At 44.3% G+C, this 27169-nt stretch overlaps 2 protein-coding genes across 6 annotated transcripts in view; one reads left to right on the forward strand and one right to left on the reverse strand.

The window, feature by feature from the left end:
• Nucleotides 1–27169, forward strand: part of rassf4a (Ras association domain family member 4a) — a 244194-nt gene that overhangs the window by 89570 nt on the left and 127455 nt on the right. The gene's annotated exons all lie outside the window — the stretch shown is intronic.
• LOC144668580 (uncharacterized) lies at nt 1529–5492 on the reverse strand. Its single transcript, XM_078530745.1, has 5 exons — nt 5265–5492; nt 4883–4983; nt 4648–4768; nt 3603–3692; nt 1529–2417 (listed from the first exon to the last, which is right to left on the reverse strand). Exons 2-5 carry the CDS (start codon nt 4947–4949, stop codon nt 2348–2350), a joined length of 348 nt encoding a protein of 115 aa, XP_078386871.1. The 5' UTR covers nt 4950–4983; nt 5265–5492; the 3' UTR covers nt 1529–2347.

The following is a 27169-nucleotide window of genomic DNA, read 5'->3' on the forward strand; positions in this document are numbered from 1 at the left end:
AGAGGGGAATCTGTTAATATGGCAATCATCTTGTTAAAACCAATAGTTAAGCAGGTGATGGGCATTAATTATCCCATCTAAATAGAATAAAAAGGTACAGCTGGAACACTTTTGTGTGGAAGCTACTAGGCAGTTAGTCACAAGGAGGAGTAAAATAAACCATCTTTAACCAAGAGACCAGCCTGGATTAATTCTTCTACCACAACCCCTTATTATGACTAACGCTCACCCTCTTTTTACCTATGTCATTGGTACTGATATGGACCACGACCTCTGGCTGTTCACCCTCCCTCTTCAGAATGTCCTGTAGCCGCTCAATGACATCCTTCACCCTGGCACCAGGGAAGCAACATACATCCTGGTGTCAAGGCTGCAGCCACAGAAACATCTGTCTGTTCCCCTTACAATAGAATCCCCTATCACTATTGCTCTCCCACTCTTTTTTTTCTCCCCCTCCCCATGCAGCTAAGCCACTCCTGGTGCCACGGACTTGAATCTTTCTGTGTTCCCCTAAGAAGCCATCTCTCCCAGCAGTATCCAAAACGGAAAATCTGTGAGAGGGAGATGGATCCAGGGGACTCCTGCACCACCTGCCTAGTGCTTTTACTCCATGTGGCAGTCACCCATTCCCTTTCTGCCTGTGCACTCTTTACCTGCAGTGTGACCACCTCACTGCACGTGCTATCCATGAAGATCTCATCCTTGCGGATGCTCCACGGTGACTCCAGCTGCAGCTTCAGCTCTAAAATGTGGATTTCAAGTAGCTGCAGCAGGAGCCACTTCCTGCACACGTGGTCATCCTGGGCACTAGAAGTGGCCTTGACTTCTCACATCATACAGGAGGAGCATTCCCTTAAGTTGCTCCATTTACTTTTACTTCCTTTAGTTTAGAAAAATATTAAGGACAGAAGAAATACTCACCAGGTCCTACTTACCAAGACCACTGCTCTTCTTACTGAGGAAAGGTAGCAAATGAAAGGATCCCTTCCTCCCTCTTCACCGAACTCCCTCTCTCACCAAACTCTGACTTAAGCACTCTAATGCAGCCCAAAGCAGCATTTCTTTATTGTCTATCAACTTACCGTATGTCTGTTGCTTTAGTTTACCCTTATGCCTTTATTCATCCATGGTGTTTCACTATTGGATAGTTTCCTTGTGCTTTTCCTTTTAGAACAATAGGTTTCTTGAAAACTCTGATTACTTTTTAATTGTTTCCCAACGCCGTTCTATTCTTGTCTGTCAAAAAACATGTTCTCTCTCTTTTTCGCTGACTTGGCAGCCAAAGTAAAATGAACACAGTGAAGGACTTTTCCAACATTTAAAGGTTCTATATGAATACACCTTATTGAAATAACAGTAACAAAGTTACCTTTGCTAAATTCTGTTCAGAGTGAAGCAACGGAATGGTGTGGAGGTGTTTTTGCAGGAATATTTGAATTAAGAGGGACCAACTGTAGTCAGTTGGCCAGTTATGAAATGTGCATTTGTGCAAAATATTTTCTGCCATTGAATAAAAAGTTAGAAAACATTTTTTTTCCTTTTTTCATTAAATTTTATTTAATAATTTAATTAAAAAAACACTAGGAAAAATGCAGGATTGACATATACGAAATATGTTAGTTCAAAACATGTCAATTTATACTTGGCAATATCCTCAAGTTGGAAAAATACATATTCTGTTCTACAAATCATTTGGAAATGTTGCTTTATACAAAATACATCCTATGCGATATTAAACAATATATAAATAAAATAAATGAATATTTTTAAAGTGCATTTCTTTCCAGATACACTATAGTTTAGTTTATTCGTGTAAACACTAAACACTGACCTGCTTGATGTGGTCAATGATTAATCAGTTCAGTAATGCAAACTGCAGCACAAAGGTCTTCTTTCAGTCTGGCTGAATTCATTATTTGTAAAGGCTTTGGGCAAGTCTTGTGTTACCTTGTGCCACCACATGCTATATATCTGATTTTACATTGTGCCTTGAACAAACTTGACATGAAAATGCTAATAATATTTTTAGCATCAGTGTACGTTATAGAATTAAATGACAATATATAAATAACTGCTTCACTGCACTAGTTTCATACAACACATCCTGAACACCAGTAATCGACAATAGATTTAATCAAAGTAAATAACAAAAAGAGGGAACAATTCATGGTTCTTGGTTCTGAAATAGCGATTGAAAAAAATAATATATTCGAGTGCTTTTTGAATTGGCCGACCCTGTGATGTAAATTCCAAGGGACTTCAGGACTCAAGAAGGTTTTTTTGCTTTAACATCTTCTCCGATGACATCATAAGTCCAATGCTTCTCCTTTTGGGTCAAATTTGTTTTCTAGTTTTGTGCCTCTCTCTTTCTTCGTGGCCGAATGCATTCTACTTTCCTCACGAGATCATGGCCAATTCTGGATGGGAAAAGAAAAATGGTGCATATGTTACAAACGATGTATCTCCAGGACACAGTTGAGAGTTTGAGGTGCCTTATCTGATCGAATTATTATTAATCCTTTAAAATCCCAAATATTTACTACTTGTGATTACCAAACCTTTTCAGTTCTATTAATGAACTAAATTATGTAGAATTGTGCACATTTTGAGTTTACAGAACAATAAGAAAAGAACTTTAGTGAAATTATCTATTAAACTTTCAGTTTTGGCTTGAGTTTGCTGCATAAACATGACTACAAATTAATTTTAATTCTCTTTTGTATATTCTTTTGGCTGGTTTGTACAAAATGCTACACTATTCAGTAAAGAAGTTGGCAAAATTTGAGATTCAGGCACAGAAAAATAATCCATTGTCTAAATAAAAGTGTGGGGTATTTGCTCTGGTGGAGCCATTAGAAAGTGCTTTGAAGATCGAAATGACTGGTAAGCACTTAGTTCAATTAAACAATCCTGGTATCTGGGAAAATTACAGGCCAGGTTATGAATTTACTTTTATGAAGACTAAACACAGTACTCCTTTAAGGGTAGACATATTAAAGCCTGTCCTATTGGCTCTATGTTACATGAGCCTAAACATTTTTCATCCAATTTATTCTCTGTTTTGCAAGTGTTAATTTGTTGGTTGTGAAATGGTTAGTTCTACCGCTGATGCACTGTAATAGAATATAACCTGATACTGTAACAACTAATGGTTTAATCTGATGGATTAAATTTCCATAATATTGTGGAGGCAAAATTTGGACCTGGGGAAAAACTTCAAAAGCAATCTAATCCAAATTGATCATTTGGTTTTGGAATGGTCTGTTAGCTCCGTGCTTGTCAAAAGTCTGTTGATAGCAGCACCATTTTTCACACCAAAATATGTCTTGTGTGTGCTCCTAACTATGCATAGACAATCATTCGTATAGATATCATGTGTTGCACTATTAATATTGATTCTAAATTTCTCTTATTTTCTGTATAGTAAGCCCATTAAGTATATAATCTATTTCTGGTGGTTCAAACTCTATCCCTGCCCCACCCCCCCCAAAAAAAATTGCAAATGATTTAATATTTGAATTAAATTATATAATTCAATGCTGAAACTTTCCATTTATTTGAATTAAGAGGATAGACTGTTGTAACCAGTCACTTGAGCTCACCTTTCCCAACATCCCACCAACATTCTGCCTTGTTTTGAATTGGGGTTAAGGCACACTTCCACTTCTGAGTTTCCCATATTTATTGTAAGTCTGAAAGAAGATAATATATGGAAAAGTTAGCAACATTTTCTACTTTGCAGTCTTTGTTGAGATTTTTGGGTGCTCACCCATTCAAGTGTCCAAATAAATCAATGAAGTATCTAATAAAATCATCAATAAGGATCAATAAGCAATTCTTGATAATTCATCAGCATTTTCAGTTTAATGGGGTCAATAGAACATGTGTTTTCTTCGTTTCCCCCCATTGTATATTCTTGTGTAAATGATCATGTTGTTGAGTGATTCTTGAAGCTATACTTCCCATGGTGATTTTTTTCAAAAGCTCTTCACACCTCCAGTTCTTCTAACTTTCCTAGTTATTTGCTCTAGTCTGTGAGACATTCAGCTCTTCAAATCCTAAAATTCAGAAAGCAGCTAAACTTTGACTGAAGACCATTTTCCTGACTATGACAAAATAGCTATTCTGATATTTGGGTCTTTGTACATTGAAATTAGAATTAATTCTCTTGTACACAAGGAAGGGAAATGCAGATGACAAAGTTGAGGTTGCATTTGCGTTCAGTCGCACTTGAACTGCTATGCATGTGGAAGATTTCCTGATAACCTTTGGGAAATACAGACTACGGGTCAATTGCCAGCAAAAAACGTCAAACTCTGCACATCAGAGTGAGCTATTGTTGGCAACTGGCTCTCACTCTCTCCCATAGCAAGAGGAAGATATATTATCCCTTCAGCTCCCTTTCTCTTCGGTGAAGGGGCTGGAGGGAATCATCTAAAACTTTACAAAGCAAATCATTTAAACTGAAACTTTAATTTTGTCCTGATGAATTTAATTCCCTAGTGTTCTTTTAAGTAACATTTTAATTGACAATTAAATGTACCCGGTTTCCCCACTTTGCAATCAGCGCAGTAACTGCTAAAAACTTATTTTACACACTGTAAAGGTTAGCAACAAGAACTCTTCACAGTTTATATTATTACTTACATGATTTGAATACTTGGGCAGTGTCCTTCTTTTGGAATGATTAAGAAGTCCTCCACATATCTGAAAGGCACCATTTTAACAGTTTCAAAGCAGAGACACCTGGGTGGAGTGGTGGTGGCCTCTGTAAAAGACAGTTTACATTTGAGTTTATTATCACAGAATGAAGTAACGGAACACTATTCATCTGTTTTCACTTATAACTGAACCAGTGACTAACCAGAACTTCATTACTGACCTGCAGGGAAGTATGCACAGACAAATGCTAGAGCCAAGAGAGTTGTTGCTTGGATTTTGCAGTTCATTTTGTTTCTCGTTTTGTAGATGTGTTTTGCTCCCCTAAAAACAAGAAGACGAATGTTCAAAAACTTAAGAATTCATGTGCATTGCAAACTACAAATATTAGATGCATTATGGTCTTCCAAAACCTCTGGGCTGATTAAATTCCATTTATGCCAACAATATTTCTAGGTAGCTATATGAAGCACAATCAGCCTGGAACAGCACTTGAGAAAATTAATTAAGTGTTAATTTGCAAAAAGGCTTCAGCCAGTGGCGCACAAGCATTTCAGTTGCATAGTTAACGGTTACATTGAGAAATGGAATAAACATGAACTCACCTTGTAATAGTTTGTTGGTGACTGTCAGTCAGCTTGCCTCTTATTAATTTTCTGCAGGGTCTTTTCTCCTCCGATTAAGCTTGCCAACAGTTACAGTCCCCTGGAATGTTTCAGAGCTGACAAGATGCTTTCACTGCTGGAGCTTGCAGTTTGAGATCTGTGCCTGTTGGTGCTTTTTGCTGCTTATTTATACGCTGTCAGCTACAGCTGCAATGATCGAATCACATGTTTTCCTGGAAAAACCCAAAGATGATGAAATCTTGGAGATTCCAGTTCACACTGAGCCAACAGACAGAGCAGCAGATCCATAGGGGCACCACAGGTAGCTGCCTCAGAATTATATATATTTTTAACTTGTTAATTTTTCACTTCACCAAAATTCTGTGCTCTGTCACCTATCTCTAGGAGGTGTTGATCTCTTCCTGTGCTACAGTTTGATGGTAATCCCAGTTCCCTTCAGGGCTATTTGGAGTTGGGGACAGCAGAGTGCCACTGGGACAAACATTATGAATACAAAGGGAAGAAGCAGCAAAGGTAATTCAGCCCGTCCTGCCATTCAGTTTGATCATGGCTGACCTGTGGGCTGAACTTTTGGACCAGCGTCAGGAATGGAGATGGACAGAGCCCAAAAATACCGTCGCCCACCAGCGTGCTGGTTTGCTGACCCTTTCCAGGTGCCAGCCATTTTTTGCCGAGGCAAGTCCGGGGCCGGCAGGGCTGTCCACCCCAAGGAGGCGGTAGGGAGGCTGACTGGATTTGCCAGTTTACTGATGCAGTGGGGGTCACTTCAACCACTTAGAAGCTGGCACCCAGTGGCAGCTCAGGGAGGGTCAGTGTTCCCCAACCCTCACACACACAGTGGCGACCTTGCTGCTGAATCGGTATTTTATTGAAAGATTCAAATTGGTGAGAGGGTGCCTCTGTGTTTGAAGCACCTCCTCGCCCTTAGCTGCCATAACAGCCTTACTGTTCCTCTGAAGCTGGGAGACCTCTGACTCTCGAGCTTCGAGAGCCCACCTGTTGCCTTTAGTTGGACCTAGAATCTGCCTCCATGCCTCTGTGAAAATCCCAATAAGTGACTGTTTTGCTTGGAGCAGTGGGGGGGGACCTGGTTCGGGACCCAGAAGCAGTCCTGATTACTTTTTAGTGCCCCCGAATTGAAAATTCAGCCCTGTATTTCAACTCCATTTGCCTGACCTTTGGCTCCATATCCCTTACTACCCTTAACCTATGACAAACCTTTCCCTTAGTTCTGAAATTTGAACCCCCACCATCCCCTACCCCCAGCCTCGTAAGCGGCTTGGCGGAGAGTGTTTTCAGTTTGCACTACTGTGTGTGAAGAAATGCTTCTTCACATCAACCCAATCAAACTATAAAATATGTAATGTAATTAAATCATGATCTTTCATCACTGATACAATATTCTGCAGTGCTGTCTCTACTGGACTTATGTTTAATAATACAAGTGAGCACTAGATTCACATGCTATGTTGCTGCCTCTTACTTTTCTTTTGGAATGTTAAATAATCCAATGAACCTGAGTTTGGTGCTCCTTAAATCCTACAGCTACGAGATGGTATGGCAGATGTATTCTCCTTTGATCGGTTCATAGCCTAATACAGCAGTTTTTCCATTCAACTTACGTGGATTTTGAACATTAGTTGTATGTTGGACTACAATGAAATCGTTTTTTTTTTTAAGTAACCATTCAGTATACATGGATAGTGTTATACTTGTGTGTACATAGTGAGATAAATTTTAAAATTTACCCTCTGTACTGTTAAAGTTTCAGATTAGTTTGGCTAAGGTAACGTGCAGGAGGACACCGCTGCAAATGATGTGAAGTAGTTACAAGTGGAGGAAAGGCTTTGGCTGTATTTCTATCCTTGTGCTTACTCTAAATGGGTAACTTGCAGCGGTGTAGGTACAAAGCACTGGATTCAACAGTGGGATCTTGCTCCCAGGGTACAGAATGCGTCACAAGACGGTCAGACTTAGGCTTGTTATTGAGAGGAAAGAGGTTGAAGGCAGAACGTGGAACCAATAATGAAGAAATAAGAAAGGAAGATTGCTAAGATGTGATTCTGTGGTACGGGAGGAATGACCAGCAAATGAGCATGACCATGTTTATCCTTTCAGGTGGACATTAAAGATCCCATGGCACTATTTTGAAGAAGAACAGGGCTGCCATCCCTGGTGTCCTGGCCAATATTTATCCCTCAATCAACATCGCTAAAAACAGATTATCTGTTCATTATCACATTGTTATTTGTGGGATCTTGCTGTGCCCAAAGTAGCTGCCACTTTCCCTACATTACAACAGTGACTAAACTTCAAAATTGGCTGTAAAGCGTTCTGCGACATCCACTGGTCATGAAGGGTGCTATGTAAATGCAAGTCTTTCTTTCTTTAGGTCTTTTCCTGCTGTGGAGTAAGTAAGGCTCTGATTAACATTTTAATTGTGCCCATGGGTACTGTGATTTTCAGCCACGTTTGAAATTCACACGACTGCTGCACGGTTTCCCCCGATTCAGGAACTTGAGTGAGGAGCTGCCGGCTCCCCAAGGTTCCTGTGGGCTGGCAAGCGCCTGGCAATGAGGGCCTGCCATCAATATCGGCAGGCGCTCCCCCCCTCCCCAGTCAAGTCAGTTTCTTGGTCCGGTTTCTGTGTTCCCTGGGGACCCCGTGTTCAAAGTCCACCCCGCTGCAGTTCTGGCAACATCCTCTGCATTTTGAATTGTCACTGGGAGTTAAAAATATCTCAGATGACCAGCAAGAAAACTGTTTCGAAAAAAAACCTGCAAACTCAACAAAGTGGCACATGATTGGGGTGAAACCTCATGAAAGAAATCACAAGAAAAGAAAATGATTTGTCAAGTGATGCAATCAGAACTCACTGATTTTAACGTCCGTTCCGCATCAGGGATGTGAGTAAATACTTAAATCTAAAATGCAGTGGCTCCTATAGCCCAGTAAAATTGAGACACAGGTTTTTACAAGTTCAAAACGTAAAATAGTTTTTCCTAAAGCTATATCTGTTTTATCTAGGCTAATGGTTGAATAACGGGAACACTCAGTGATTCAGCATGGCCATGGTTGAAAGTACTTTTCCTTTCAGACAGTTCCTCCATTAGCCAGGAGAAACAATGAATGCCTGGACACAGCTCTGTTCTGCTTTTTGCACAGTGGCTCATCCAATCTCCCACAAATATCACAAAGCCCCTTTGTGCTCTGCAGCCATTAACTTTTATAAACTCTAAACACATGTTCTGTACTGCAGTTTTCACCAAGAGCCAGAGAAAATAACTTGAGTCCCCCCATTGTTCAACTACAAGAAATTGTGGCTCATGCAAGGCTAGATGTTGGACAAGCAGGCTGACAGAGGGAAGCCGTGCAGGTGTTGGAGGGGCAGGGCTGTGTGTCATGAATGTGCATGTGGAAGCTAACCCTATGTCTGCCAAGGGCAAGCATGTAGATGAGGAAGAAGGGGGAGAGTGCCAAGGATATATCCTTCTGTAATGGCACAGGGGCGAGAAGAGAAACCATTGCTGAAGATGTTCCACCCTACCTGGATATCGGAATTAAGTGAGGGCTGCCCTAATGAGTTGGACAGTGGAAGAAAGTCATTGTAAGAGAACTGTGTATCAGTCAATCAGAGGTTTGATTACTTGCAGTAGCTTATTGATAGTGTATTGAATCAGTGGGAAGTACAGAATAAATGATTGGTATTGATTACTGATGGTTCTAATATTCCTACGTGAAAGATATGAAGGAATTTATCAGCATTCTGTGGCTGTAGGTGTGTTTGTCTCAATGATAGGACATTGCTTTTAACGTAGCCGTTTGTGTTTTTTTAAAATTATTCATTCATAGGATGTAGGCATCACTAAAAAGCCATCATTTATTGCTCATGCTTAATTGGTCTTGAGAAAGAGATGGTGAGCTGCTACTTAGTGCTGCAGTTCGTAATGTAGGCACTCCTGTGCCGTTGTTTGGTAGGAAGGCCCAGGATTTTGACCGAGACAGGAGGGCGTGGGATTTGGAGGGGAACTTGCAGGTGGCAGTGTTCCCATGCATCTGCTGCTCTTCTCCTTCTAGGTGGTAGAAGTCGTGCGTTTGGAAGGTGCTATCAAAGAAGCCTTGGCAAGTTGTTGCAGTACACCTTGTCTATGGTATGCACTGCTGCTACTAGTGGTAGAGGGAGTGTTCAGAAGAGCTTGGTGGCGGGCATTGAAATTTACTGTTGCATCTTTTTAAGGCACAATTATATAATGGAGTGGCAGTGAAAGAGAATATCTGTCACGTCCTAGTACTCTCCTCTTTTCATATACCAGTGAACTGCTGATCCTAGTTGGAGGGTCTCTGGGAAACAGGTATTTGCTTTCCACACCTCTGACACCCCCTCTCAGGATATGCAAACAAAAAGTCAGCAATTCAAGGGGCAACATTTGTCCATTATATTATTATGTACGGTTGGCTCTGGTAGTATCAAATATCTGTTCCCAACAGCATTTTATCAAGATGTTAAAAAAGATTATTTCGTGGTTGGTTATGGGGCACCATTAATTTAGGATTTGCAGCAAGTTCACTATCTGTTCACTTGCCTGGGGCCGATGCAAATGACAAAGAGATTTTATTCTCCAGTTGAGCGGGAAGGGGAACTGTTGGCATTTAATAAATGGAGTGAAACAAAACTATCTTGCAGCATTTTGTGGCTGTTGGAATGAGTTCTCAGCTTATCATCATCTCTGGTTAACAAAGCAGCCCTGTGTCTCCACACACAGCTAACATGGCAGTAGAGAAAGGACTGAAGTTCATTTGTAAAAAGAGGTGGGATGCAGGTCCATGTTGCAGAACCGAAAGAGTTGGGTAAAACATTTAAATCTAGCGTGCTTTTACTCACTGTGGTTTCTGTGGCTAAAATGAGTAAAAATGGTTTTGGTTGGTTTGGGAGCAGAAGAAAGTATTTCAATGCTTAAGGGATTGCTTTACGAGAGACACTGACATTAAGGGCGGAATTTTCGAGTCAGCGTGTGGGGTGGGCCCAACACGCCGACGCGTAAAATGACGCACAATATTTCGTTCAGGTGTGCACCGGAGTCGGCTGCACACCCACCGAAATGTAAACAGCCTATTAAGGCTATTAAGAAATTAATTAAAGCAGTTAAGAACACTGCCTATCCAAACTTAAGGTTGGCGGGCAGGTGAAAAGCCTAAGCGGCCTTCGTGTTTTTCAGGAAACCTCATCCACGGCGGGATGAGGTTTCCTGAACCTTTTTATTAAATAAATAAATACATTTTAGTAGATATAAAAACATGTCCCCTCATGTGACTGAGTCACATGAATGGGGGACCATGTTTAAATAAATTTTTTAATCTTTTCTTTCATTATTTTATTAGTTATTCAATCTCCCTGAGGCAGCTCCCTGCTTCAGGGAAATTGAAGTGCACAGCTGGCCTCGACTCTCCCTCCTTCCCCCTCGCCTGCACAGGGAGCTCTGAGCGCTACCAGCCACGTATTACGCTAGGCCTTAATTGGCCCGCCCACATAAACTGGCGGCATGGCGGTGATTGGCTCTGCGCCCGTTTCTGTTCCCGCCCAGCCCACCCGCCATAGGAAAAATCCTGGCCTAAGAAACCAAAACAACCCTACTATTAAAGGGTTAAATTTAAGGCTATCGTGCTGACAAAAATGCAGGTATATTTTCCCACAGTGTGAATTAGTTCAACTCTGACCTCATGACAGAAAATGTATCTGAAGAAACCACTGTGATATAATAAGACCAAAGTTAATATCCAGATTCTTTATATTAAAAAATAGTTTAAAACATTGCTAATTTGGGTTCACAGCTACATCTTCACTAAAATTATTGAAGACGAGATTTTCAGCCTCAGTGTTTAGCAAGTGATGATCGAGTGCTGTGAAGGAACTCTGCTCAAATGTTTGAAAAAGGGGCTGAAATTCCACTGTAAAAATCTTGACCAATATTAGTCAATTTCTCTGTGGGTAATATATAAAAGATTGACAGGAACAGGAATTACTTGTTTGCAGGGGACAATACATACTGGATTTGTTTTAAAATACTTTAATTGCACTCTCAAAGGGCGGCAGGGACTGCTGCTTCTGAAGTAGCACCAGTGCACGCATTGCTGAAAGACAAAAGCTTCCCTCCAGTAATGTATTTTTGACCCACAGCTCTTTAACTAGCCTGCACATAAATCACAGCCATGTAAAAATCTGGGTGTTTTTTTGAAAGTTGCTTTATTTTCCCTATCTGTTATATGACCTGATGTCTATAATTTTAAGCATTGCACTTGACAAACTATGGTTTTCTTCAGCTCGTGTCAATCGTCCGCCAACTTCTTATTGTAACTTGTACCTTGGTTACGTTTTTTAAAATTATCTTTTCACTCTCATCTAACTGTTCGGAATCCACAGTTGTATGTACAGGGAGAAATGGAAGAACAGTGCACATAGCCTAACTCCAGCTGCCGTTTCTGTTTTCATCAGTGAACAGGTTACAACTTTTCTGCCCTTAACAATATTTCTCTGCATGTGGTGGAAGGCTTTCTGGACTGACGGGTTTTCAGTGCCAAATCCTGTTATCTTTAAATAACCTTGAGACTGGTGCATTAAATATTAATCTAAAATTGACAACATTCTGATGTCAAGCTGACTGTAGTTTTCCTTGTTCAGGCATTTCATTCCCGATGACCAGCAGGAGGAGCATGAGGCATCAGGGGAATTCAACATTAATGCGAAAGGCATCCAAAAAATAACATGCCGCCCATAAAATGCGACATGCTAGGTTTACTGAAGACGATTCAGCTTTTGTATCCTTGTTATTCGTTGTGGGTAGCTTGTAATGAAAATCCCAATCTCTTAGTCACAATTGTGTTACACTCATAAGGAAACACATTCAGATCTAAAACTAAAACCTTGTTAGTCTGTCCACCCCACCCTAGAGCTGTACTTTGAGTATCCTGTCTTCCATTCTTAATTAGCACTTTTCTTAGACAAATATCACCACCTTCAACACCTCTTTGATCCTTTTGTCTGTGACATCTTTTGATTATCTGCTCCTATCACTGCTTATCTCCACAATCACCACACCCTCAATTTCTCTCTCTCCCCCCCCCCCCCCCCCCACCTTAAACCAGTTTATATTTCTCCCTTCTCCTAACTATGCTTCAGTTCTGCCGAAGGGCCATGAAGGCTCGAAACGTTAACTGATTTCTTCTCCGCCGATGCTGCCAGACCTGCTGAGTTTTTCCAGGTAATTCTGTTTTTGTTTTACATTCAGAAAGTGTTGACTCTTCTCAATTGCTTATGTGAAACAAACCACAAGAAGTGAATAAATAGGTGTCAATTGTAATTGCCCCAGCTGAGATTAGATCAGAGGAATCCATGATATGACTTTATGAGCCTCTGACCCATAAGTCTGTGACTCACTGGGTGGTACATTTAACAGTTGAGGTATTGGAAATCGAATACTCCTTTAAGAAAAAGAAAGCTAAGAAAGTATGATGGTTGAAGGCCACCTAATAACACCTTGCATTTTTATAGCACCTTAATGTAGAATATATCTGAAGGCACTTAACAGTGGTCTGAGGGTAAATGGACTCCAAGACTAAAACCAAGGAGAAAAGTGACCAAGATCTTGATCAAGGAGGAGGTTTTTAAGAAGGATCTTAAAGGAGGTGAGGGAAGTAGAGAGGCAATAGGGTTTTTGGAGGGAATTCCAGAGAGTGAGATCTAGGTAGCTGTTGGCACCACCACCAAATGGAAAGGATGGGTGCAGAAGAGGTTGGAGGCTCGAAGAGGCCAGAGGTTAAGATCTTAGATGGTTTAAACATAAAGGTAAGAATTTTAATTTTGAGCCATTGGAGTGGGGAGGTTGGGTGGTGATGTAAGAAGGGCCAAAATAGGGGTAAGGAGAGTTAAAATAGGTCAGCGAAGAGGAGAATGAAGTAGACCATGACACAGTGGAGGGGAGGCACATTGATATGTTTAATATTCCTCATGTTAATGTGAGGGAGCTGGGTCCAGGATACTAGCTCTGGATAGTGTTGCTCATTTTCTGTGATGGGCTACAAATCAATTTTAGAAGGCCTTGGTCCATACTCTCACCCAGGAAAGATGCATGCTACAAGAGAAGCCAAAACGATGAAGAATAACCTAGAAATTCTTTTCATTTTATTTTAAAATCCAGCCACAGTCTACAATGTCTACTCTTCCGTACAACAAATGTCATGAATGCTGATGTGTTGTGACCAAAGGACAACTGCCCTGACGCCACCACAACTGTTTTACAGTGAAAATCTTTTCAATCGATTCCTTGGGCCAAATTGTGCTGGAGTGGGACACCTCACAGCATGCATTGTTAACTAGATGTGGTTGTCCATGCTTAGGTTTTAAAACTTTGCACCCACAAAGTTGCTGGAAGCACAGATGATAACAGCGCAGTGAAAGGCACTGGGGCCTCTGGACAACAGAGCCAACACTGTACCTCTTTGAGATTTAAAGACTGAGAAGCAGGATGAATTAGAGTGGATGAATTCATTGTCAAATCAGGGACAGAAAGAGAAATGAAGAAATGGGAATAAAAATTTGATGGAGAACAGAAAAGAGAGGAAGGAAAAGCAAAAGAAAATGCAATTTAGAATTTGACTTTTTAAACATCTCCTAAAAGCATTCACAGCCTGAAGGAATATGACAGCATTTTAATTGCTCATTTCCTAAGCCAGAAAAGTTGATTGGCAGCCATTAACAATTGTGTCATTTAAGGAGTATTTACGTTCTTATTTGCTAGACTTACATTTCTGGAGTAGGTATAATGGACAATTAATGTGCAAATCAAACAACTTCACAGGGAGGTTAAGCGCACAATGCCATTTTCATGATGCTAACATGGAGCTATACGAATTGGCCAGCCACTTGTAGTGATTCGCAATTCACGGGGTATCTCTTCCCGTTTCCACTACAAGTTGCTGGACAACTTTCACTTTATAATATTCACATGTCGTTGTTTTTTCCCTCGGCAAAATCTGGCCCTCGTGCCTCAGGTTACATCACATTGAGAACCCAAAGTCATGCTGTTCATACCTGTGCAACATGGATCTTCAGTGATGGTTTAGATTAAAGAATTAAACCGGTCTGTTTCAATGCATCTTCAATTATGGCAAGTTTTTGAATGGAAATAACATAATTGCCGATAAGAATTTTGTGTAAATAAAAATAACAATTCCTCATGCCAAGAAATAAACAAATGACACTCTTGGCTGCAGGCTGAATGTTTTAAAATTGAGCAGTGTGGGCAAAGTGCCACCCCTTGCACTGTACCCTGGTACACAGATTTCTCCCAAAAATCGACATTATAAATTGCATACTCTTCATTATAAATAAATTATTAATTTAAGAAATTTTAAGAAAAATAATTTGCATTTGGCTTTATCTATATTTAACCCTTAAGTCGGTTCCCTCAGTCGCCACTTTCCCTCCTTTTCAGAAGCAATTCCTTCCCTTTTGTTCACCCCTCCACCCCCCACCCCCCACCCCCACCCCGCCTCGACATTATCGGGGACTATCTTAACCACGCCACCAGCCCCCAGTCCGTCGCTTCATGCTGGTGATTTCTCCCACCCTTGGCTCTTGCCATATCTGGGAAATTTTCTGTTGCAGGCAGGCATTCCTGACTCCACAGAACTTGGACCAGAGAACTCTCACCCATGCCAGAATATTCAATCCAGCTGAACAGAAAGCGAATCAGTTAAATCAAAGCTAGGATCAGCCCGCCTCGGGGAAGTTAAGAGTGCACAAGCTGCTGCCTGTCTGGGGCCCAAACCCAATTACATAGCTAGACTGGAAAATGGTTGACTATTTTAAAATTGGCATAAACTGTTTCGTATCAATAATCATGATAGCTCTGAGATCAATCCTGTGACTCAACTGTCTAATAAAATTAGCAGAATTGAGGAAAAAGTAGAGACGGTGACAATAAAACACTAACTGCGTACAGCTCACACACACACTCACCCCACACACACTCACGCCACACATGCACACATGTAACTTGTAAATCCAAGTTGTAAACCTACATCAGTAACAGTTTATCACTCAGAATAGGATTAGTTTCATATCAATAATCATGGTAGCACTAAGGTCAACTCTGGGACTCAACCATCTAGTAAAATTAGCAGAATTGTTTTTTCTCAAGTGAACAATGTTTGCTTTATTTCTTCCGATGAAATGTTAAGTTCCCGAGGTGAAAGCATGTGCTTTGGAAGAGTGAGTCTATATCTTATTTTCATGGTTAACACTTCATTTAACCACCTCTCCTAACATTGACTGACTGAACCAGAGTAAACAAGTCATTGCGGAGGGTTTTGAGTACTACTTAAAGCCATGCTCAGCTTTCAATGTTCATTTGCTACTCTACCTTATTGTACTCCTTAAAGGGGTCACCAGGAGAAAGGGTACTTGTTCCTTGGCAGCTTGCTAAGGGTCCCCCGTGGCCTGCAGGAGAACTTGGAGGAGGAGATGAGACCAGGCGGAGCAGCATCAGCTGCTTCAGGAGAGAGGGAATGGAGGGTGATGAAGAATCGTAACAAGAGGTCTCATCCATCCAGTCTTCAGAGAGCACTACATCACATTCACGTGATGCAAGACCAGTGCACAAGGAAACTGTGCTTTATCTTTTGAGAGATTTGTAGCTTCGTGGAAGGAAGATTCTGATGTCGCAACATAACCAGGATAGCATTACCTCTGGCAGTCAGGTCATGTAGTTCTAATGCTGCTGGAACCTTCCAGGTTGCCACAGCTGATAGTCTCACATCTGTGCAAAGGAGACCTCCCCTCCGCATGAGGGAGGTCCCCGTGGCCCTATAAGCTCTGCGGAATGACTATACAATCATTCCCTATTGCCAGAGAAGACCAGAGGCTCAGAGATCATGGGCTGAATTTTACACTTGACGGGCGAGCGGGCAGCCGATTGCCGCTGCTGAAACGGGCCGCGCCGCCATTTTGCGCGGGTGGGCCAATTAAGGCCCGACCAGCGGTGTTCTGACTCCCGTGTTCATCAGGAAAATTAAATCAGCGGCGGGCGTGTTCAGACCGCCAGTTCCAATGGGGAACCGACAGTCTGTATAAAGAGCGGCCAGGCAGCCTCCTTTAGGCTCTTCACTATGGCCAGTCACCGGGCAGCACAAGAGGTGAGGGCAGCGGAAGAGGAGGAGGGAGGGGTGCAGGCTGCAGGGTAGGCCAGCAGGGGGGGCCATTGTGCCCCTCGGTTCTCAGATACCTGCCTTGCTGTCGTCGTCCTTGTTTCCGGAGGATGGGAGGAGGAGGGCCCCCCACGTGACAGAGGCAGGCGTGGCAGGAGGTGGCGGAGGCTGTCAGCCCTCATGACGATGTGTGGTGCACAGGAACACAGTGCCGCAAGCGCTTCAATGATTTGCTGCTCTCTGGAAGGGTGAGTACCATGTCGGCCTTGGCCATTTTACCCAGCAGGTAGCCTTAGCCTTTGAGGCCCCCCCTCCACCCCACGTCTTAGTGTCGTTACTGCATTGGGCATTTGGCACACGCTGGGTGGGCAAACAGATAGTGACCATGCTTACATCAGCCTTAGTGGTTGAGGAGAAGATGGGTTCTCCCCTGCAGCACATGTTGGTGTTTGTCACATTTGAGTAGTCTGAGGGCAACCTCCAGGGGAGGCAGCTCGACACATACTCAGAACTCCAACACATGTCTTATTGATGGTCCTCAGCACCTCACCTGTCAACCTCATGGCACTTAACTTAAATAAATGCCACCACATTAGTCATCCCTGCGCCAAGGGGAAATGTTGCCTTCTGTCCACCCGTTCTGTGTCTCTCATAGCGGTATGAAGGTCAATAATGTGACCTGTAAATCTCCTGTGCTCCACGGCAAATATCATAAGTATATGCAATGTTTCCTCATCACTGCAACTCTGCAGGCCAGCATGCATCCAGGTCAGGAACTTCTGCGTTCTCTCCATTCCAATGCCATCCCTTCCATGAAGCGCAGGTCACAACTGAACACAGAACTGTAGATGTGGCCTCGACAGTGTTTCCTGCACTTGCAACATGACCTCCCTTTTCCTACATTCTATTCCTCAGCTAATAAAGGCAAGTCTGGCTTCGACCTTGTCAAACACCTTATGTTCCTGTTTAACCGAACACTTACCAAAATAACATTCCATGTGGCATTCCTTAGGCCATCTGACCAGCCTGTCTGTATGCGCATGTAATGTTTGGGCCTCCTCTTGACTATTTACCACCTCACCAATGTTCGTCTCCTTAGATTCTTGAAGGGTGAGCAACTTATGAGGCTGGGGGGAAAAGTGATGAAAGGTGTTACTGACTGAACGCTAATTGATGCTCTGTCCTTCTTGTTAATTTCAGCATCACCACCGCATGGCTGCGGCCACCAAGACCAGAGCCCCCTCTCCACACCTGAGGGCCAAGACTTGCAACTTGCGTCACATCCTTTCAGCCAGCCAGGCACCAGCGCAGCAACAACCACTTCAGTGGGGAATTTAACGTCGGCTAGTGTCCCGGGTCACAGTGGAGAGGGTACTTCACAAATGCTGGAGGAGATGGCACGGACAGAGAGTGCCGATGGCGCGAGCAGCTGGAGGACTGCAGGGGACCAGGCACATGCTGAGCTGGGCAGTGATGATGTGCCTCCTGGAGATGTCGGCCATGCAGCAGCTGCAGGACAAGCGACAAGGTGCGCAGGAGCATCTGGCAGGGTTGCATGAGGGTGTGCTTCAGTTGGTCTCTGTGGAGGAGGAGTCCAGGCAGAGTGTCAGTGAAGGCATGAACCTCAGGACAGAGCTTCAGGCTTCCTCCACTGAGAGATTGGCGACTCTCATGGAGAGGGGCTTCGATCAGATTGAGAATCTTCTGATTGGGTTACGCTCTGACCTGCAAGCCCTCACAGCGCTAATGGCCAAAGGTGGTCATGCGCTATGTGGGAGATGTTCTGGGCACCAGGTGTCGCAGCTTGGTGCCCATCCATCTGTGGTGAGTAGGGAGGTCCAATGTAACCTCACATCGGCGCAGCAGCTGCCTGTTGTCACTGCAAGCTCCTCTCAGGGCACTCCGGATGAGGACAGCAGCTCCTCTGCCCCTCTGCCAGTGACCGTTGCATTCGTTGAGGCTGCGACAACTGGGGAGGTGCCTATTCTGGGATTGGCCACTCCCTCCCAGGCGGGGCCATCACAGGCTCCACGGGCCAGAGGACGGCCGCCAAGGTCATCGAGGCCAACAGAACAGCAGAGTCAGCAGGCTGGCTCACAAGCCACTCCGAGCGATGGGGCGGCACCTAGATATGGCACCCGCAAACGTAAGCATAAGGCACGTTAGGCACTCCACGGGTTTGTCACTGGTGATTGTGTGTTGGCCCGAGATTAGGGAATATATAATTATGTACGTCTGAGTGACGTTTGTGGTTTATTTTGGTGGGAATAAAGTCCAGTTTTCTGACCATGGCTGAGGGTGTTTCCTTTGTGCTGCATTCGTATGTTTCACAGATATCTCATGAATGTTTGAGTGGACATTGATGTTTCTGTACTAAGCCCTTCGTTGCAGCTGATGAGGTGGAAGATGTAGCACCTAAGTGCCACGTGTGGAAGCGCCAGGCAATGCTGGTCCTGCTGATCGATGTGTGTGGATCTAGCTGAAGGTTCTTTGGATTACATTGTCCCGGGTGTCCCTGCCTCCTTGGTGTAGTAGCAGGTCGGCGTGCTGCCCCTCATCATCGCCCTGTGCTTCCTCATCCTCTGAGCCACTGCTCGATTCATCACGTGCAGCCTCATCCATGTGTATCAAGGTCTTCATCGTCAACTGCATCTCCCCTTTCCAGCGCAAGATTGTGCAGAGTGCAGCATGCTATCACTATCACAGAGACGCAATCTGGGGGGTGCTGGAGTGCGCCCCCTGAGCGGTCCAGGCATCGGAAGCGTATCTTGAGAAGATCGATGGTTCTCTTCACCACAGCCCTTGTGGTGCTGTGGCTCCTATTGTAGCACTCCTCAGCTTCTGTTCTTGGATGACGGAGAGGCGTCATGAGTCACCTTCTGAAGGGATAGCCTTAGTCACCCAGCAGCCAACCATCCAGCCGGGCTGGAGCACTGAAGAGCCCCGGCACCTGGGAGTGTCTGAGGATGTAGGCATCGTGGGTGTTGCCTGGGTACCTTGCACAGACTTGTAGAATCTGCATCCTGTGATCACACACTATCTGCACGTTCATGGAGTGGAAGCCCTTCCTGTTGATGAAGGCACCGGGCTCACCCACTGGCGCCTTGATGGCCACATGTGTACAGTCTATAGCACCCTGGACGCAGGGGAAGCCAGCAATGGCCGCGAAGCCTCTGGCTCGCTGTGCCCGACTTGTCTGGTCTCAGCGGAAGTGAATGAAAGTCAATACCCATCTGAACAGAGCGTCTGTCACCTGCTTGACACAAGTGTGGACAGCTGATTGGGAGACACTGCAAAGATCAACCACCGAGCCCTGGAAGAAGCCAGGTGCACAGAAGTGGAGGGCAACTGTGACCTTCAGAGCTGCTGGCATGGGGTGTCCACCCACACAGTTAGGGGAGATCTCAGGGTCAATCATCTGACAGATATAGTTGACTGTCTCCCTTGACAGGCGGAGCCTACTTCGGCACTGCACCTCAGTCATATTGAGGTAGCTGCTTCGCCGCCTGTATACCCTGGCAGCAGGATAGTCGTGTCTTCTGCGGCCCCTTCCACCTTGGACAACCTCTTGGCCCTGCGCCCCTTGTGCCTGCGCCTGTCCTCCCAAAGGTGGCTCCCCTGGAGGCTGATGGTCCACTCCTGGCCTCCTCCTTATTCTATCCCTCCCTTCCTCTTCAGAGGAGCTGCCTCCAGCGGCGATGTCAGAACCCATACCCAGGCTAAATGGAGGCCTCCGGAAAGCTGCAGGCCCGATGAAGATTACAGTCTGCAGACTGGTGAGCTGAAGCTTCAAAGTACAGAGAAAGCGATTGGAAATCAATCTGAACTGCTAACAATCACACAGGCAAGTTTAAAACACTTTCTGCATTAAATACTTCAGAAAAAACATGAACAATCCCTCTGAGCCCACATATCCCGCCCGTGGATGAGGTTTGCTTAAAAAATCAATTACCCACCTGCCCGTTGGGCCCGTGCACCGGGGCGAAGATCGCACGGGTTCCTCAAAATTGGCTTAACAAGGCCTTTAATAAATGGCGGGCACGCGTCAGCTGCATAGCCCGCCCGCCCACCTCAATATCGCGATGTCGCGTGCTGACGTGCGGGCTCCGCCACTCGCGCGTCAGCCATAAAATTCTGCCCCATGAATTCAACAGGATTACAGGTTTCCCGTGTCTCCATGGAGCCATTGAATGCAAACATGCTCACACATGCCTCAGATCCCATGTCGATGGCTCTGCACTGAAAATTATCTCCAGAAATATTAAGATGCCACACACAAGCCTACAAAGTCCATGGGCAGCCTTGAACGTGATGAAAAGCGGAAAAGAAAGACTTGATTTACTTTATGCCTTTCACAACTTCAGGGCATTTTAGAGCCTTTGAAGAGTAGTTACTGTCGTAATGTAGGAAAAGCGGCAGCCAATTAGGGCACAGCAAGTTCCTACAAATGGCAATGTGATAATGACTAGAAAACCTGTTTCTGGTGATGTTGACTGAGGAATAAATGTTGGCCAGGGCACCAGTTAACTCCCCTGTTCTGCAGTACGATGCTGGGAGGTCTTTTACGTCCACATGACAGGGCGGCCAGGGTCTTGGTTTGACGTTTCATTTGAAAGATGGCACCTCCAGCAGTGCGGCACTCCTTTAATACTGCACTGAAGTGTCAGCCAAGATTTTTGTGTTCAAATCTCTGAATTGGGACTTGAACCCATGACTTTTTGACTCGAGTGCTACCCACCGAGCCACACCCAACACGCAAAATCTGGGCTAGGATGTTGAAGAGGCGACACTAATGCACTCATGTTTAAACCATTAACCTTGGCATTCTCAGTTATAGCTGGTAGGGAAGACCAAACAGAGATAAACAGGGACTCAGGGTTTTAAGGTAACTTTAGTGCCAAAGACATAGTTAATCTAGTAAGTCATTTGTGTGGAGTAAGGATTGAGATACCTCAGCAACACTGAGAAAGAAATTGCTCTTTACCGGGAATAGCAAAGTGAATTGAACCAAAAAGCATGATTCACATTACAACTAGTTGGAGACTGATTTCTTTATCTATGTTTGCCTGGGATTACTGAAAGAATGAGCTAATCCAAATGCTTTTAAATATGGCAATGAAAGTCTTTTATATTCAGGGTGACTTTTTGCCTTGTCATTGAAGTGTAAAGTGAAAATGCCAGAGTTGTTCATTCATGCATAGCTTTTCAGTGCCATATGGCAGCTGGAAGGTGAATACATACATTGTGCTGCTTTTTCTTAAAAGTAAGACTCATCTCTTGTAATCATTTTTGGAAAGCTTGCCAAAGGATGTCCGACTTGTAAAATACAAGGAAATGAGTCATTGGAAATCCATGTGCTATGGAAAACTAATTCTTCAGATTCTCCCATGAGACAAAATCCAGTTCCTTTTTTTTTAAAAGATGTCGGTGCATAAGTTAACCTTTGAAACTTTGAAAAACCCCACCAAAAATGGGGGTGGACTGATACACCGAGGATAAATGTGAACCGCTGACATGGGTGGTCGCCATTTTCAAATCGTCACATCCCATATCACCTGCTTGACCCCTTGTGCCCAGTTATAATGTACCGGCAAGTGAAACTTGCATTTGTGGGGTGAAACATTGAGGCTGACTACTTTTGCGAGTGTAGCATGTTGTGGCTGAAAAGTGGGTGGGTGGGGGGGGCGGGGGGGGGGGTTGACTTGTACACTGAGAACGTGTAAAAACATGATTTCTTTTTTTAGCTGGAGAAACGGGGTTGTCTTATGTGCCGGGGTGACTGAATCACTGCGATTTACAATAAATCTCTTCATAACCGATGCATGCATAAATTTGAATGATTGGTGGCGTTACGTGATCATCCTTTAGTGAAAACTTTAACCGGTGAACTTCTCTCCCTCCCGGGTACACAGGATAGCCATTGACCAAGACCTTGAGAAATGCTTGTTGAGGCTAAATAAATAAATGCATTCAAGATGAAGCTAGATAAGCCCATGAGTGTAGTAATTATGGTGTGTAATGTACCTTTAAGAATAATACTTGTTAGGAAAGATCACACGAACTGTAGTAACCAATAGGGGAGTAGCGAGGGCTACCTCAGCAGATAGTGTAGAGATAGAGTTGGAGTTGAAAGCACACGTGTAGTTGCTGCTGAGTATATTGTAAATGAATGTTTCCACTAAAGAAGTGTCTAGAGATCAACTCTAATAGTATAACTCGGCCACCCTTACAGCAATGAGGGAGACAAAGGGAATGCTGATGGGGGTTAGATGATGTTAGAGTGTGATCAGACTCGCGTGGAAGGCAAACACTGTCGTGAACCGATTGGGTCAAAGGGCCTGATCCTACACTGTAAATTCTGTGTAAACTACTAACCCTCACGAATGAATGCAGTCCTGAAGTGGATGAATTTGAAGAGTCTACATTCCTTTAAAGTGGGAAAAGTGTGGGATTGTACTGATGAAGGAATGGGGAAGATCCTGACATGCAGAACCGAGAGATGAATGTTGTCTGAGTGCTGGAATAGGGGACTCATGACTTTAATGGTATATTTAGCTGGAGGACCAAATCTGGATTTGCCTGGAGTGATGGATGATGCTACAGAGATGCTACTGGGGTTTGTTGAAGCTGAATTCATTTTTTTCTCAATAAGTGGGCTTCACAAAACATTGGGAATTTTTACATTTTAAGGTTTCACTCAGAATTTTCCTTAAGCTCAGCACCAAAGGTCACATGAATAAACAACGTTGGATCCCTACAAACCAGAACGTCCCTTTTTGCACTCGATACCTGATGACGTTGCAAGCCCAGGAGTCATAGGGAAACACTTGTCAACGTACTTTAGCTCACTGACTACGTCACAAAGGGCGAATTGTCTGGTCCCAGTGGTGGCGGGCATGAGCGGACAATATGGGCAGGGCACAAATCGGTTTCACACAGCCATGGAACCAGTTTGCAATCATCCACCCCACACCTCAATGAGGACCACGTTTCCCACCATCCAACGTCGGGTACTTAATTTTAATGTATTTGTGTGTCATTATTGTGCCCTCACATCAGAATCAATCCCCATTTCAAATTTACCGCCCACGTCGGTGTGATTTCAGAGCGGGGTGCTTCACGACTGCCTTTAAAAGGCATGCACCTGGCGACCTGAACTCCGAGGGGAACTGGGAGCTGAGTGCATACAACCTAGCTCAGCGCTCACGAGCATCGCCCGTAGGACATCAAGGAAGAGGGGCTGTGCATTGGTGGGGGACACAGGCAAGTCGCTTTTTCCTCCAAATGCCTCCAAAACCTTTCACCTCTCCGGCGCAGACTGCAAATTAATGTGCGTTTTACGGGACAGCAAAGCTGTAGGATCTGGGCAAGTTGTAGGATCCCCTTGCGAAAGGCGGCCATGGCGCAGTCACTGCTAGAGGCGCTCACCGCTCCTTGCAATGTCTTTATTCAGGTTTGGACCAGAATCCCCCGTGGTTCCAGCTAATAGCCTCGCAGTGCAGGTTAGGAGAATGGCTGCGTCCAAACTGAGAGCTCAGCGTGCAGTCCAGTGGCCGAAGCTGCCACCAGTCAAACAGGTGGAGTGGGGCAGAGGTGGGTGGGGTTTCGGACAGCCAATGAGCGCACTGCACACTGGCTATCCAAGTGGTGGCCAGCACTCTCTGACATGCTTGAATGGGCCTTCAGACTTAACCAGGAGAGGCCCTTAGGACACACATGCCAACCCACACATCTCTCTCTCTTTGATCCTGCAGAAGGAGAACAGCAGGATCATGGAGCCTGGTGATTTAGCGATAAGCCTCATGGCTTACAGGGAGCAGAGAAGAAGGACAAGAGAGCGGCGGAGGTGCCTGGCTCGACAAAGAGAGGAGCTCCTCCCTCAAGCTGAAGGGGCGGCAGGGCCTGCTGTGTACGCAGCTGAAGACCTACAGAGAGCCGTAGCTCGTAGGCAACTCGCCAGACCCAGGATCTTTAGACGGCACCTGTCATTCCTGCAGATGGTTGAGAACCAGTGTCGCCGAAGACTGCGTATGTCTAGGGAACTGGTCAGTCACATATGACACCTGCTGCAGGATTTGGCACCAGGGGGACATGGAGGGCATCCACTGTCAGTGGCCGTGAAAGTGACTGCGGCGTTCAATTTGTACGCTAGTGGCTCCTTCCAGAGCTCCACAGGTGACCTGTGCGGGATCTTGCAAGCCTCCACACACACGTATATCCAGGAGATCACGGACGCCACCTTCACAAAGGCACAGAACTTTGTGCATTTCGCCCAGGATCAGGAAAGCCAGGAACAGTCTACTGGCCAGCTCCAACACGTGACACTCGAACGGAGTGAGGACCTTGATGTCCGGCACTTCAGCCCTGGTCTGGGACTTCCGTCGTTGATTGTGCATGATCTTGTCCTGTATAAAGACACTGGTGGTGAGACTGATGGGCCTCCTGCAGCCAGAGTGGGGTGGGGGGTGGGGGGGGAGAAAGGACATCGCAGCAGGCTTCCACGACATCTAAAAGGGATACATCACTGAATCAGGGGGCTACACTCTTTCTAGCTTTTGGGGCCATGTTTTCACCAGAGCAGTCCTGGGCGGCGAACATTGAGAAGTGTGCGCGTGACTGCAGTTTAACTATAGTGCCCAGAGTGAGGAAGCAGCAAGGTAACAGTGTGGCAGACAAATCAGAGGCTGCCCAGGAGCGAGACAGCTTGTGGCTGCATTATTAATGAGGCGGGAAGGGAACGATACGGCGCGAAAATCCGCCATGGCGGCCGGCGGACAAATCGTCTTTATTCCTGCCTGCTACTGCGCTTCTGGGACGATTCTGCCCAAATCCTTTGCTTATGATCCAGACTTCCAGAATGTGGCAGGATAACCAGCCTATCAGTGTTATGTTTAGCCAAAAGTTACGGAACTGATTCATTATCAATAGCAGATAAGGAGTAACTAAAGCAATGCAGCACCCTGTACTGCTTTTAACCGTTCTTTTAACTCGCACTTTAAATGACTCAACGCTAGCTGTACTGATACCAAACATAAGGGGGGGATCAGTGGGGTGTAACATGGATGATTAACCCACTGTCAGCAGATTTCTGCCCGACAGTGAAACTCCGTAGCGTTTCCAGCATTTATCTTGGTGGCCTTCAAGGAGCAGGTGAACGGCAATCAAGTTCCCTTAGACTTTGACTTTTGATTAGGATGTAAGGAAGCCTAAATCAAATAAGGTTGGCAAACAAAGATATACTTTATTGATGTAGGAGATGTCGGCAAGTTTCATTTTGAGTCTGTCACTTAGTTGGAAATTATAGTCTTGTTGGGCCATCCACAGAACAAAGCAAGCTATTGTGTTAAACAGTTATTTAACAAAGAACACCCACTCTTGTTTCCCAAATAAAGTGTATTTGTACAGAAAGAATATCCCTTTCTATTCAACTGACCATTAAGTTGTAGAGCTCATCTGCAATGGCCCGTGTACTAGGGCTGGATACAGTTCAAGTACACGGGCCACTGCAGCTCAAGTACGCGACAGCATCAAAATTTCAAATGACTACCAATTTACTTTGCACACATTTCAAAATATATAGACTTATGGTTAGCACTGAAGCCAAAACTCCCACATTCATCGCTGGGCTCCAGGAGTTGGAATTCTATTAAACATTAATGCCATGTTTTATAATGTTTACGTTACCTACCTTTGGCCCCTGTACACTTTTATGGTCAATGTCCATTTTATTCACAGAAATCATTTAAAAGCATGGTGCTATCACCTTTACCATGGTAGCACATAACATAGCAGGAGGCCATTCGGCCCGTCATTCCTGTGCTGGGTCTTTGAAATGGCAATCGTGCATAGTCCAACACTCCTGCCTTTTTGTCTATAATCATGCACGTTTCTCATTCTCCCTGTTCAACTCCCATTCAAAATTACTTATGGAGCCAGCTTACACCACATTTTCAAGTCGAGTGTTCCAGTAACTCTGAGTGAATTTATTTTCCACATCTCCGCTCTAGATCTATGATTTTAGGTCTATCACCCCTGGCTATTGACCCATTTACCAGGGAGAGTAGTTTTTCGTCATCTACTCTCAAAACCTCTTGAAGTCTTCTGTAAGGCCACATCTTGGCCTTCTAAAACAGACTTAATGTTTTGAACCTTCCAACTTTGCGTGGAAAGTTTTGGCAGAACTATTCGGAAAGGCAGGAAATGATGGTATTTCGGATTAAAATGGACATGCTTCCTGTGTACAAAACCCTCATGACCTGTTACTTTTCCTGTATTTTTTGCTCCAAATGATTGTGAATGTTTTGATTCATTTCTACCCACTTCGAGATTCTTTGCTTCTGTATTCAGATTACTTTCTTAATTGATTCTCAATTCCCCATGCTCTAAGAAATGTCTTCACCAGCCCTAACATTCAGATAAGCCTTCAGGGATCTCCAAGATTTATTTCTACTAATTACTTAAGTTACAGGTATTATCCTCTGCTACCACAAGATTTTGTCCCATACATAAAATGTGGCAGACCATTACCACATCAGCTCTTTGTCCCTACTTTAACTGTGGGTACGTTTATGTAACGAATGACAAGTGAATAAATGAGAGTAATATGTAACATTTGCAGTAGAAATAATGTTTGTTTTTGGAAAAAGAGAAAACAAAGATGTTTGCAATTTTCCCACTGAAAC

The sequence above is a fragment of the Cetorhinus maximus genome, chromosome 27, assembly GCF_964194155.1.
Source record: "Cetorhinus maximus chromosome 27, sCetMax3.hap1.1, whole genome shotgun sequence".
Classification (NCBI taxonomy): domain Eukaryota; kingdom Metazoa; phylum Chordata; class Chondrichthyes; order Lamniformes; family Cetorhinidae; genus Cetorhinus; species Cetorhinus maximus.

Coding starts and splice junctions, on each gene's coding strand:
- LOC144668580 (XM_078530745.1), bottom strand. CDS start 4,949: ATGAACTGCAAAATCCAAGCAACAACTCTCTTGGCTCTAGCATTTGTC. Junction 4,769..4,882: donor CTGTGCATACTTCCCTGCAG/GTCAGTAATGAA, acceptor TGTCTTTTACAG/AGGCCACCACCACTCCACCC. Junction 2,418..3,602: donor TTGGTGGGATGTTGGGAAAG/GTGAGCTCAAGT, acceptor TTTCCCATCCAG/AATTGGCCATGATCTCGTGA.